The 12365-nt window shown below is 54.5% G+C and overlaps 1 protein-coding gene across 1 annotated transcript in view; it reads right to left on the reverse strand.

The window, feature by feature from the left end:
• The window catches only part of LOC122946873 (actin-related protein 2/3 complex subunit 5-B), a 30916-nt gene extending 20118 nt beyond the window's left edge, over positions 1-10798 (reverse strand). Inside the window, exon 1 of the mRNA XM_044306738.1 lies at positions 10465-10798. Coding sequence (XP_044162673.1) covers positions 10465-10610 — 146 coding nt within the window. The 5' untranslated portion in view covers positions 10611-10798. The remainder of the gene's footprint in view (positions 1-10464) is intronic.
• Positions 10799-12365: the final 1567 nt, after the last annotated feature.

Below are 12365 nucleotides of genomic sequence, written 5' to 3' on the forward strand. Positions count from 1 at the left end.
CAAAGTTCCCTGCACCATCACAGGGGAAATTAAAGGGGTTCTCTGTGTTTTTAAAGGGGTTGTCCCACGAAAAACATTCTACAGTTATCACACCAGCACCTGGATCTGAATACTTTTGTAATTGCATGTAATTAAAAATGCAGCATAGCCACTGAGTTATTCAGTAAAATGTATCTGTATAGCGCCACCTGCTGTTTTGTATTTTTCTTTCTTTGTCCTGCTCACTGAGATGGCCGCACATGCTCAGTTTCATCCTACAACTGCCCCCTGAGCTGCGATAGGGAGAGCATCGACACGCCCCCTGAGCTGCGATAGGGAGAGCATCGACACGCCCCCTGAGCTGCGATAGGGAGAGCATCGACACGCCCCCTGAGCTGCGATAGGGAGAGCATCGACACGCCCCCTGAGCTGCGATAGGGAGAGCATCGACACGCCCCCTGAGCTGCGATAGGGAGAGCATCGACACGCCCCCTGAGCTGCGATAGGGAGAGCATCGACACGCCCCCTGAGCTGCGATAGGGAGAGCATCGACACGCCCCCTGAGCTGCGATAGGGAGAGCATCGACACGCCCCCTGAGCTGCGATAGGGAGAGCATCGACACGCCCCCTGAGCTGCGATAGGGAGAGCATCGACACGCCCCCTGAGCTGCGATAGGGAGAGCATCGACACGCCCCCTGAGCTGCGATAGGGAGAGCATCGACACGCCCCCTGAGCTGCGATAGGGAGAGCATCGACACGCCCCCTGAGCTGCGATAGGGAGAGCATCGACACGCCCCCTGAGCTGCGATAGGGAGAGCATCGACACGCCCCCTGAGCTGCGATAGGGAGAGCATCGACACGCCCCCTGAGCTGCCAGCTTGATATAAATGTAGCAGAGCAATGAATGGGGAGATCTCTGGATCCATGTGAGGTACAGGGCTGGTTCTAGAAAGAGGTTGTCATGTACTATGTCAGGGATGGCCAACCTGAGGCTCTCCAGCTGTTGCAAAACTACGACTCCCAGCATGCCCAGACTGCCTAAAGATAACAGGCTACAGCAAGGCATGGTGGGAGTTGTAGTTTTACAACAGCTGGAGAGCCACAGGTTGGCCATCCCTGTACTATGTGATGTCTGATTTTCATTTTTTTTTTTCATTTTTTACATTAGTCATGGGACAACCCCTTTAATATTGATGTCCTATCCTCAGGATAAGTTATAAATATCAAATTGATATTTTGAGACCACGGCGCTCCGGTGAGCACTGCAGCTTTCCAAGCACAGCGCCGCCCATTGTAGAGTGGCTGTGCTTAGTATTGCAGCTCAGCCCTATACACATGAATGGGGCAGAGTTGCGCATCGGCCATGTGACCGATGAACGTGATGTCACTGGCCTATGCAGCACACACCAGAATGCTGTGGCCGCTTCACACAGCTGAGTGCCTGTGTTCATGGGGGGGAAGAAGCTGCTGCCTGGCCGAGAGTGCCTGTGTTCACGGGGGGGAGCTGCTGCCTGGCCGAGAGTGCATGTGTTCACGGGGGGGGGGGGGGGGGGGGGGAGCTGCTGCCTGGCCGAGAGTGCCTGTGTTCACGGGGGGGAAAGCTGCTGCCTGGCCGAGAGTGCCTGTGTTCACGGGGGGGGGGGGGGAAGCTGCTGCCTGGCCGAGAGTGCCTGTGTTCACAGGGGGGAGCTGCTGCCTGGCCGAGAGTGCATGTGTTCACGGGGGGGGGGAAGCTGCTGCCTGGCCGAGAGTGCATGTGTTCACGGGGGGGAGCTGCTGCCTGGCCGAGAGTGCATGTGTTCACGGGGGGGAAAGCTGCTGCCTGGCCGACAGTGCATGTGTTGACGGGGGGGAAAGCTGCTGCCTGGCCGAGAGTGCCTGTGTTGACGGGGGGGAAAGCTGCTGCCTGGCCGAGAGTGCCTGTGTTCACGGGGGGGAAAGCTGCTGCCTGCCCGAGAGTGCATGTGTTCACGGGGGGGAAAGCTGCTGCCTGGCCGAGAGTGCATGTGTTCACGGGGGGGGGGGAAAGCTGCTGCCTGGCCGAGAGTGCATGTGTTCACGGGGGGGGGGGGGAAAGCTGCTGCCTGGCCGAGAGTGCATGTGTCCACGGGGGGGGGGGGGGGAAGCTGCTGCCTGGCCGAGAGTGCATGTGTTCACGGGGGGGGGGGGGAAAGCTGCTGCCTGGCCGAGAGTGCCTGTCTTCACGGGGGGAACCTGCTGCCTGGCCGAGAGTGCCTGTGTTCACGGTGCCAGACATCTGACGGAGGCCTATCTCCCCTGAGAACAGATGTAACTTCTCACACACCTGACTCTGCTCTTCCCCAACATGACCACACACAGTAGATGCTCGGTGGGTTGGGACACAGCAATGGTTGGCGGTGAGACCAGTTTTGGGCCACAGCAATCACATGATCAGCTGCCCGCCAGTAAATGAAACCAGGGCAATGGTGGGGATTCCTTTATCTATTGGACAACCCCTTTAAGGCCTCGTGCACATGAGCATAATATGGCTCTGTGCAACCTCTTGAACTATATGCATCCAATATCTCAAAGACCGCAGCATGTTCCACTGGACACACGTGTGCTATGACCAAGATCGTTGATCAAAATGTATAAGCTATAGAAGACCCTATGTGGCTGGAATAAAGCATTAAGTATTAGAGGGTTTCTGTCACCAGATTTAACCCTAATAAGCTAGCTGACATTAGCGATGTGCTGATGTCAGCTAAACCTAACTAGCCTGTTCCTACTTTTATCTATGGCCCAGTTATGACAGAAATCTAACTTGTATAATATGCTAATTAGCCTCTAGGAGCGGGGGGGGGCGCCTGCGCACTGAATGGCGCGAGATTTACACTGCAGACAGGGCTGGAGACCAACGCTGCCTGGCCCTGTCAATCTAGTGTAGCAGGGAGTGGACAGAGGTGGGAGAACGGAGCCTCTAGGAGCAGAACACTACACAAAAATCTTCACTTTTTGGGGCATTCTGTATCCCACTCATCAAAAAGTGGGAGGAGAGGGTCAGGCAGTAGGCGGTGCAGGGCTTAGCGGGCTGTCATTTATTATAATTCATATCAGTATAGATCCACACCAGCGCCCTTTCTGTGGCCGGCCCCTCTATTGCTGCTATGATTGACAGGGCCAGGCAGTGAGGGAGGCGCTGGCCACAGAGAGGAGCGGAGCTTGGGTGCTGCAGGAGCAATGGTGACGCCCTCATTGCACCAAAGGCCTAATTTGCATGTTAAGAAAAAGCATCATAACTCAGGAACGAAGCCTCGGATCAACAATCATTCGAACCCCATGCTGGGTAGGTAGGTCGCTGCCGTTGTACGGTATATTATGCACCCCCTTTCATCTGAACAGTGCCCTGGAATTAATGGTGCTTTTAAAAAAAAATATTAAATTATAATAATTTTAATGGCGAGGCTCTATTAAATAAATGAGAAATGAAATCCTAATCCTCTGGCAGCAGTCCCCCACCCCCGGCCGGCTCAATCTCCAGGAATACAGATGTTACGTCATACAGTCACAATGCCGAGGCCCGCGCATTTCTAAAATAGGGAATGGGAGCACGACTTGGATGTGACGGTGCAGCAGGTATGTGTAAACCAGAGCCCGCAGCCAGCCGGACCGCGGGACACAAGGCAGAGCTATGCAAAGTGACAGGCCAAAGTCAGCTTGTAAGCACAGCATCAGACGGCTGCCGGCACAGCCATCAGCTGCACTTAATGTCACAGTGATCGCCCCGCACGCTATATACACTGAGCTATGGGTATAGTGCGCTACGCCTGCCAAAGCCACTGAAAGCCTAAGCTGATGACCCCCAAGTCTGCCACAAGAAGCTGAGCTATAGGGAGCTTTTAAACATTCATGCACACAACTGTATTTTGGGTCCGCAGCCGATCCGCTTTTTTTTTTTGTGGATCAAGATATGGACCCATTCAGCAAAAAATTTGGATCTCATCTGTGTGCTCTCCGCACATTATAGAACATGTCTTATTTTTGTCAGTTTTGCGGAAGAAGTAGTATTTCTTTAAAAAGGGACCAAGAAAAGTGCGGTGACCATATTTCGCGCATCTGCGGTTTGCGGACCACAAAATGGCAACAGTCATAAAGTGGTTTTCCGGGACTCCTGTGTGGCGCTGTACATTGTATAGTGCCCGCGCTTGGTATTGAGCCAGAGGCCACGTGACGGATGAATGTGACGGTGGCCTAGGAGGAGTCCCCAGACTGCACCTGAGCGCTGGGGCCCGCTAAAATATTTCTCACACAATGCACACAGAGGGGACCCTGCACCCCTATTTCTCTGTAGCAGCATGGAGGACACTTTTTGCCCTACGAATCGCTCTGTGCCCGTTTTTCCCTTTAGGCTACCTGCTCACGGTGCGGATCTGTATGCAGATAACCCACATGAAATCTGCATTAAAAAAACTGCATAAAAAAATACACGTAAATCCATATGCGTTTTTTTTTTCTGTTTCCGTTAACAACCCCATTGAAGTCTATGGGGAAAACCACTGCCTCTAAGAGCTCATGGACATGACCGTATGATCGCTCTGTGTGTTTTGCAGGTCGGATTCGGACTTGTTCTGTCCGCCTCCGTATGTCCGCTCTGCAAAAAAGACCATGTCCTATTCTTGTCCGTTTTGTGGACATGGAAAGAACATTTCTAGAGCAGTTTGGGGAGGGGGGGTGGTGGAACACAGCCGGGATCTGAAAAACCTACGAGTCGTACAAACAATTGACAGATCCATTTCCGCACATAAAAGCTACGCAACGATTTGTCGAATCTCATCAATGGATGAAGGCAGCCTTCTTGCTGTACCTCCCTTCTCCACAGACTTCTATGGGCGGCAGCTGTAACCCAAATCTCTCAGGGAATCTCCACAGGATTTTTACCATTATGAAAAGAAGCAGCTGCTAAGTGGAGAAAGAGGAGGTTTTCTGTAATAAGTTATATTACAATATGGCTTATGTCTGCCTGTACGTTTCGGGATCTCCTAGCGCAGCATCCCAGACAGGAATATCCGGTTCTGCCTCTCACCGCATGCTGGCTGCTACCAATCTAGACGCTTACAGACAAGGAACTGTGTGAAAAGTTACTGAGCAAAGAGGCCATGTCAGAAGCCGCACGCCACACGTGCAAACAGAAGAAACCGCTGGGATATCCTAAAGGGAGGTAAAGCAATGATCAGGGAGCAGATATTTTCCTGAAGGTACCACTGCTGATCCCACTGGAGAATACTGATGGACCTCTCCTTTAAATGGCTGACAAAAGGGAGCAAGAGCGGAGGTGTTCGGTTCTATCAAACTCGACAATTCAGTTGCCAACAACCAACATGGCCGCAAACCAGAAGTATTAGGAAGAAATCAGTGAAAAACATTTCAGAGAAGATGAAGTCTCCAGGAGGTTACTTATGATGGAAGTGTCAACGTTATGCTGACCTCACTGAGGGCCGTATAAAGTAGCGACAGAAATGCTGATGTCAGCGGTGTGTAACGTATGAGCTAAAAGTCAGTGGTTGCTGAGAACCAGCCTCATAATCATTGCAGCCCAGGCCTCGAAAAGAGTCAAATCTACCTGAGAAGAGTCCTGGTTATTCCTAATCTCCTGCTCTCTCACCCATCTGCTGAGGATTGGCCATTCTCTCCTAGAGAGAAAAGGGAGAAAACTAGGTATTAGGGTCCATTCACACAGATCCGCAAAACACGGACACAGCAATGTGCGTTCCGCATTTTGCGGACTGCACATCGCCGGCACTAATAGAATATGCCTATGCTTGTCCGGAATTGCGGACAAGAATAGGACATGTTCTATTTTTTTCGGGAACGGAATTGCGGACCTGGAAGTGCGGGTCCACAATTCTGTATCCAGGCAGCACATCGTGCTGCACCATAGAAATGAATGGGTCGGCATTTTGCGGAACGAAATTGTGGACGTGTGAATGGAGCCTCAGACGGTCAGTCATCAGCAGGTGGGGGGGTGAAGGGGGAGTTTATGAATAACCAGGACTCTTCTCTGGTGGCCGGGACTCTTCTCCAGGCCCAGTCTTTAATGGTTGTGATGTTGGTTCTCGGCAACCACTTACTTTTAAATGACAGATCTCTGACATCAACTCACCTGTCTGTACTTTATGCTGCTGTTAGTATGGGCAGTACAAAGATGATGACAGGTTCCCTATAATGGGCATCTGTCAGCAGGTTTGTCCCTATGACACTGGCTGACCTGTTACATGTGCACTCGGCAGCTGACGGCATCTGTGTTGGTCCCATGTTCTTATGTGCCCGCATTGCTCAGAAAAATTATGTTTTATATGCAAAACGGGGGCTTTGCCGTTACACCTAGAGGCTCTGCTCTCTCTGCAACTGCCGGACCCACTGCACTTTGATTGACAGGGCTAGGTGTGATGACATTTACACTGCCTGGCCCTGTCAAAGTGCAGTGGCGCAGTAGTTGCAGAGAGCAGAGCCACTAGGTGTAATGGCAACGCCTCCATTGCTCCTAGGGGCTCATTTGCATACATGAAAGCAGCAATGCGGGCACACATATGAACATGGGACCAACACAGACGCCTTCAGCTGCCAAGTGCACATGTAACAGGTCAGCCAGTGTCCTAGCTACAAATCTGCGGACAGACGCCCTTTACAAGGACTCAAGGGTTAACATCAGTCCCCGCTGGCCTCTCTCAGGTCATCAGGTGCGATGGTGGCGTCTCAGGTTGTGGTGAGGAATGCAGCGCTCACTACTAAACAAGCCCGGCTTTTTTACAACCCATTCAAGTCAAACATAATCAGGGTGTGGCGGGCGAGAGCCCTTCATTACAGAAGTCACGCCCATGCCAGTGGGTTACAAAGACGTCCATTCAGTGGCACAGGCGTCCTACACGTGCACCTATAAAGGGGGGGGGGGGGCTGCTTGTTAAAGGTGCAGAACCTACAAAGACACCACAATCACCCCTGAAGACAGAAGAATCGGACGTGTCCTCCATGAGGTTTCTGGAAAATATAAGCCACGGCCATGGGGGCTCCCGTCACTCAGCTTTCCCCGCAGGCGTTATGTTCCCAGCATTCAAATGGGCACACAGGGGTCTCAATGCTCCGTACTACGGCGTGTGCCACTATACAGTGTCTCTGCGACGTGCCCTACTGCTTCTCACCTCCGTAAGGAGACGACCACACCGTGCCGCGCGGCCAATGACAATACAGTCACAAATTTGTGCAAAAACAGGTATAAAAAAAAAAATAAATTATTCTGTCGGCGCCTGTATAAAACATAATGCATAGTAAAGGGGACTCCCGCTGTTATAAGAGCACAGAAAAACCATGTAAAAACACCACATAAATCCAAACTAGTTATTGCAGTGTTTGTGTGTTTTTATGTGTTTTTTCTTGCCCTTTTTTGGATGTCTGTTTATGTTAAAGAAGTCCTCTCCCGGTTGCGCGGCGGTGGCCACTTCTGGGATCACATGTTGTCCATTGGGCATATGATCCTAGCCTGGCGATATCATCTCATGCTTGAATCTGAACCGCTCGCCATAGCGCTACCGAGAGATTCAGACTCGCGCCTGGCCACCGCACGGCCCGGAGAACTCCTTTAATAACTATGGGGGACAACTGCTCTATCAAAAGGCGTGGAACCTTCCGGCGGGTTTTAATTTATTTTTTTGTTTGCTTCGACGAACACAAAATACGCAAATCTCACCCGCTTTCCTGGTGCTGTATTATGCTGCGTTTGTTTTCTGCATGAAAATCCGCGCTGAAAAACCCCCCACACCTGATCCACATTGTGTGCAGTTCCCCCGAACTACAACTTCCAGCATGCTACACTGCCTTCTAGGAGACTTCCAAACACAGTCAACTGAGCGCAGGGCTGAAGCGATTACTCGATTGAATAGAGTAATTCAACACAAAAAAATCCTTTGCATCGAAGATTCGTTTGTGTCACGGGACCACGGAGCGGGAGCGCTGCTGGCCCAAGGGGGTGGGAAGGGGGGTGGGGACCGCTGCTGGCCCAAGGGGGTGGGAAGGGGGGGGGGGGACCGCTGCTGGCCCAAGGGGGTGGGAAGAGGGGTGGGGACCGCTGCTGGCCCAAGGGGGTGGGAAGAGGGGTGGGGACCGCTGCTGGCCCAAGGGGGTGGGAAGGGGGGTGGGGAGCGCTGCTGGCCCAAGGGGGTGGGGACCGCTGCTGGCCCAAGGGGGTGGGAGGGGTGGGGACCGCTGCTGGCCCAAGGGGGTGGGGACCGCTGCTGGCCCAAGGGGGTGGGAAGGGGGGTGGGGACCGCTGCTGGCCCAAGGGGGTGGGAAGGGGGGTGGGGACCGCTGCTGGCCCAAGGGGGTGGGAAGGGGGGTGGGGACCGCTGCTGGCCCAAGGGGGTGGGAAGGGGGGTGGGGACCGCTGCTGGCCCAAGGGGTGGGAAGGGGGGTGGGGACCGCTGCTGGCCCAAGGGGGTGGGAAGGGGGGTGGGGACCGCTGCTGGCCCAAGGGGGTGGGAAGGGGGGTGGGGACCGCTGCTGGCCCAAGGGGGTGGGAAGGGGGTGGGGACCGCTGCTGGCCCAAGGGGGTGGGAAGGGGGGTGGGGACCGCTGCTGGCCCAAGGGGGTGGGAAGGAGGGTGGGAACCGCTGCTGGCCCAAGGGGGTGGGAAGGGGGTTGGGGACCGCTGCTGGCCCAAGGGGGTGGGAAGGGGGTTGGGGACCGCTGCTGGCCCAAGGGGGTGGGAAGGGGGGTGGGGAGCGCTGCTGGCCCAAGGGGGTGGGAAGGGGGGGGGGGAGCGCTGCTGGCCCAAGGGGGTGGGGAGCGCTGCTGGCCCAAGAGGGGGGGGAGCTGCTGGCCCAAGAGGGGGGGGGGAGCTGCTGGCCCAAGAGGGGGGGGGGAGCTGCTGGCCCAAGAGGGGGGGGGGAGCTGCTGGCCCAAGAGGGGGGGGGGAGCTGCTGGCCCAAGAGGGGGGGGGGAGCTGCTGGCCCAAGAGGGGGGGGGGAGCTGCTGGCCCAAGAGGGGGGGGGGAGCTGCTGGCCCAAGAGGGGGGGGGGAGCTGCTGGCCCAAGAGGGGGGGGGGAGCTGCTGGCCCAAGAGGGGGGGGGGAGCTGCTGGCCCAAGAGGGGGGGGGGGAGCTGCTGGCCCAAGAGGGGGGGGGGAGCTGCTGGCCCAAGAGGGGGGGGGGAGCTGCTGGCCCAAGAGGGGGGGGGGAGCTGCTGGCCCAAGAGGGGGGGGCTGCTGCTGGCACAAGAGGGGGGGGGGCTGCTGGCACAAGAGGGGGGGGGGCTGCTGGCACAAGAGGGGGGGGGCTGCTGGCACAAGAGGGGGGGGGCTGCTGGCACAAGAGGGGGGGCTGCTGGCACAAGAGGGGGGGCTGCTGGCACAAGGGGGGCTGCTGGCACAAGAGGGGGGGCTGCTGGCACAAGAGGGGGGGGCTGCTGGCACAAGAGGGGGGGGCTGCTGGCACAAGAGGGGGGGCTGCTGGCACAAGAGGGGGGGGGCTGCTGGCACAAGAGGGGGGGGGCTGCTGGCACAAGAGGGGGGGGGCTGCTGGCACAAGAGGGGGGGGGCCTGCTGGCACAAGAGGGGGGGGCTGCTGGCACAAGAGGGGGGGTCTGCTGGCACAAGAGGGGGGGGGCTGCTGGCACAAGAGGGGGGGATCTGCTGGCACAAGAGGGGGGGGAGCTGCTGGCACAAGAGGGGGGGGAAGCTGGCACAAGAGGGGGGGGAAGCTGGCACAAGAGGGGGGGAGCTGCTGGCACAAGAGGGGGGGGAGCTGCTGGCACAAGAGGGGGGGGAGCTGCTGGCACAAGAGGGGGGGGGAGCTGCTGGCACAAGAGGGGGGGGATCTGCTGGCACAAGAGGGGGGGGGCTGCTGGCAGTAAACGGTTGCTGTTAGGTGCATGAACCCTAAATAATCTGGTAGCCCGAGTGCTAAGGAAAGCAGGGTGACAACCAATTCAGAGGACATATTGGTTGTCACCCAAAATCAGACGTAACCAATAAAAAATAAAAGTCTCCACCAGTCTCTGCTTCCATTCCGTACCCTCTAGTGTTTATGACCCAATACATGGACACACAATACAGTTACAACATGTAATAAAACCAGTAAGAAACCAAACAGCGGCCACAACCAGAGTGGAAAGAAATCCAGGCGACACTTGCTGGGATCTGTAGTGCCACAGCAGGTAATAATATCTGATCATCAGGACCCCCATGTGCTGCTTCTGATCACCTCATTTAATGGGGAAATCTGGGGGAGGGGGACGTTTCTGCAGCCAAGAGAGTTAACCCCTTTGGCACCAGTGAGACTCTCCATCACCCTGTCATTGATGTGAATGGACTTTAGGTAGATCTCCTCTGAGCCGTGCCAAAGGGGGTAACCAGAGACCTGAGCAGACCCCACAATGGGGTCACCAGTATTAACCCCCTCAATACCACTGCCGATGAATGGGGTCTGCTGCAGTCTGCCGCCCCCCAAACCTGATCCTGCCGGACCACAAGGATATTGCCTGATGAGCCCGTCCACCTCTCCCTCGTCCGGCCCCTGGAGCTCCGCCGGCTCCTCCTGCAGCTGCTCGTCCACGAACTTGTTCTCGTCGTACTCATCGATGTCCACCTTGCGGAAACGCGACGACAGTGTGTTCTTGGCCATGGCCGGGCACCGAAGGGGGTGTGACACTGGACGGGGGTGACAGCGCGGGTGTCCCGGCGGTCTGGCGGGGGTGTGACCCGGGTGACAGGGAGGGAGGTGGCGGCTCTGGTGGCTGTCACGGGCTTTCCGCTCCTTTCCGCCCGGCTCCCTCCGCTTCCGGTGGCTCCGGCGGGCGGAGAGTGGAAAGGAACCGGAAACGCGTCAGCGACCCCACAGAGGGAAGGGGAAAGATGGCGCCTGCTTGTTGCCTAGCAACTGCGACCCTCTAACCAGAGTGGCCAGAGGCTGTGGCGGGGTCCTCACTGTCAAATAACGTTATTACTGATTATTGTGAGAATTCTTCTTAATATGAGTGGAAATAACAATTTCTTCTTATATTATCATCTGAAATTTTCCCTTTAACCCCTTCAGGACCTTGTGGTTTTCCATTTTTTACGTTCCCTATGCGCTAAAACTGACCTGTTACTGTTATTCTCTGCGTCAGTGCGATTACAGCAATACCACGTTTATATTGCTTTATTACAGTTTTAATACATAGAAAAAAACTGATAAAAAATATATATTTTTATTCCATCACCATATTCTGACCCCCATAGGTTTTTTATATTTATGTCTGCGGAGCTGCGTGTGCATTTTTATTTTATTTTTAGGATTCCTATGGGGAGGTAAATAATTGAAAAAAAATTGTTATTTTTTTATTGTTTATTTCTTTTTAATATGGGGAAAGGGAGGTGATTTGAACTTTTATATATTTTTTTTTATTTGGGGTGACTTGAATGTCTATATTTTATTACATTTTTAAAACTTTTTTTTTAAAAGTCCCTCTAGGCAGGGGACTTGAACATGCAATCGTCAGAGCTCCATAGGAACATCACTGTGATAAGCTGTGGAGCTACCACAAGGTACAAACGGCTCCCCTAAACTCCATTTGGGGTAGCTTTTCAGGGCTCCTAGCCACTGACCTCCACAGCTCTCACCCGTTAACAGTTGACTAGATTATTTTGGTGGTAATTATTATTATGTTATTATAATTGTTTTACAGCTCACAGCAAATGCTGGTGATGGGTTCTTCAGTATATTGAGCTACTATGGTTTTCCAATTTGTCCCCAAAATTTTGGCTGTCTGATTTTGGCATAAGTTGTCCAGAAAAAAAGATAAATTCTGCTGATAACCCTGCTTAACACTGACCTGCACAGCGCCCGTCCCCTTAACACTGACCTCCACAGCGCCCGTCCCCTTAACACTGACCTCCACAGCTCCCGACTAGAGATGAGCGAACCTCTGTTTTAAGTTCGGCGTCTAAAGTTCGGGTTTGGATTAGCGGAGAATCCCGATCTGGAACCGGATATGGATTCCGACTTCCGTTGTGGTCCGTGGTAGCGGAATCAATAATGGCCGATTATTGATTCCGCTACCACGGACCACAACGGAAGTCGGAATCCATATCCGGTTCCAGATCGGGATTCTCCGCTAATCCAAACCCGAACTTTTTTTCCCCTTAACACTGACCTCCACAGCGCCCGTCCCCTTAACACTGACCTCCACAGCGCCCGTCCCCTTAACACTGACCTCCACAGCGCCCGTCCCCTTAACACTGACTTCCACAGCGCCCGTCCCCTTAATACTGACATCCACAGCACCCGTCCCCTTAACACTGACTTCCACAGCGCCCGTCAGAGGACCTTTCACTAGTTTACAAACGAAAAACTAACTATACCTGTGGGCAGAGCGGCGCCCAGGGGTCCCCCTGCACT

Source organism: Bufo gargarizans, chromosome 9 (genome assembly GCF_014858855.1).
Source record: "Bufo gargarizans isolate SCDJY-AF-19 chromosome 9, ASM1485885v1, whole genome shotgun sequence".
NCBI lineage: Eukaryota > Metazoa > Chordata > Amphibia > Anura > Bufonidae > Bufo > Bufo gargarizans.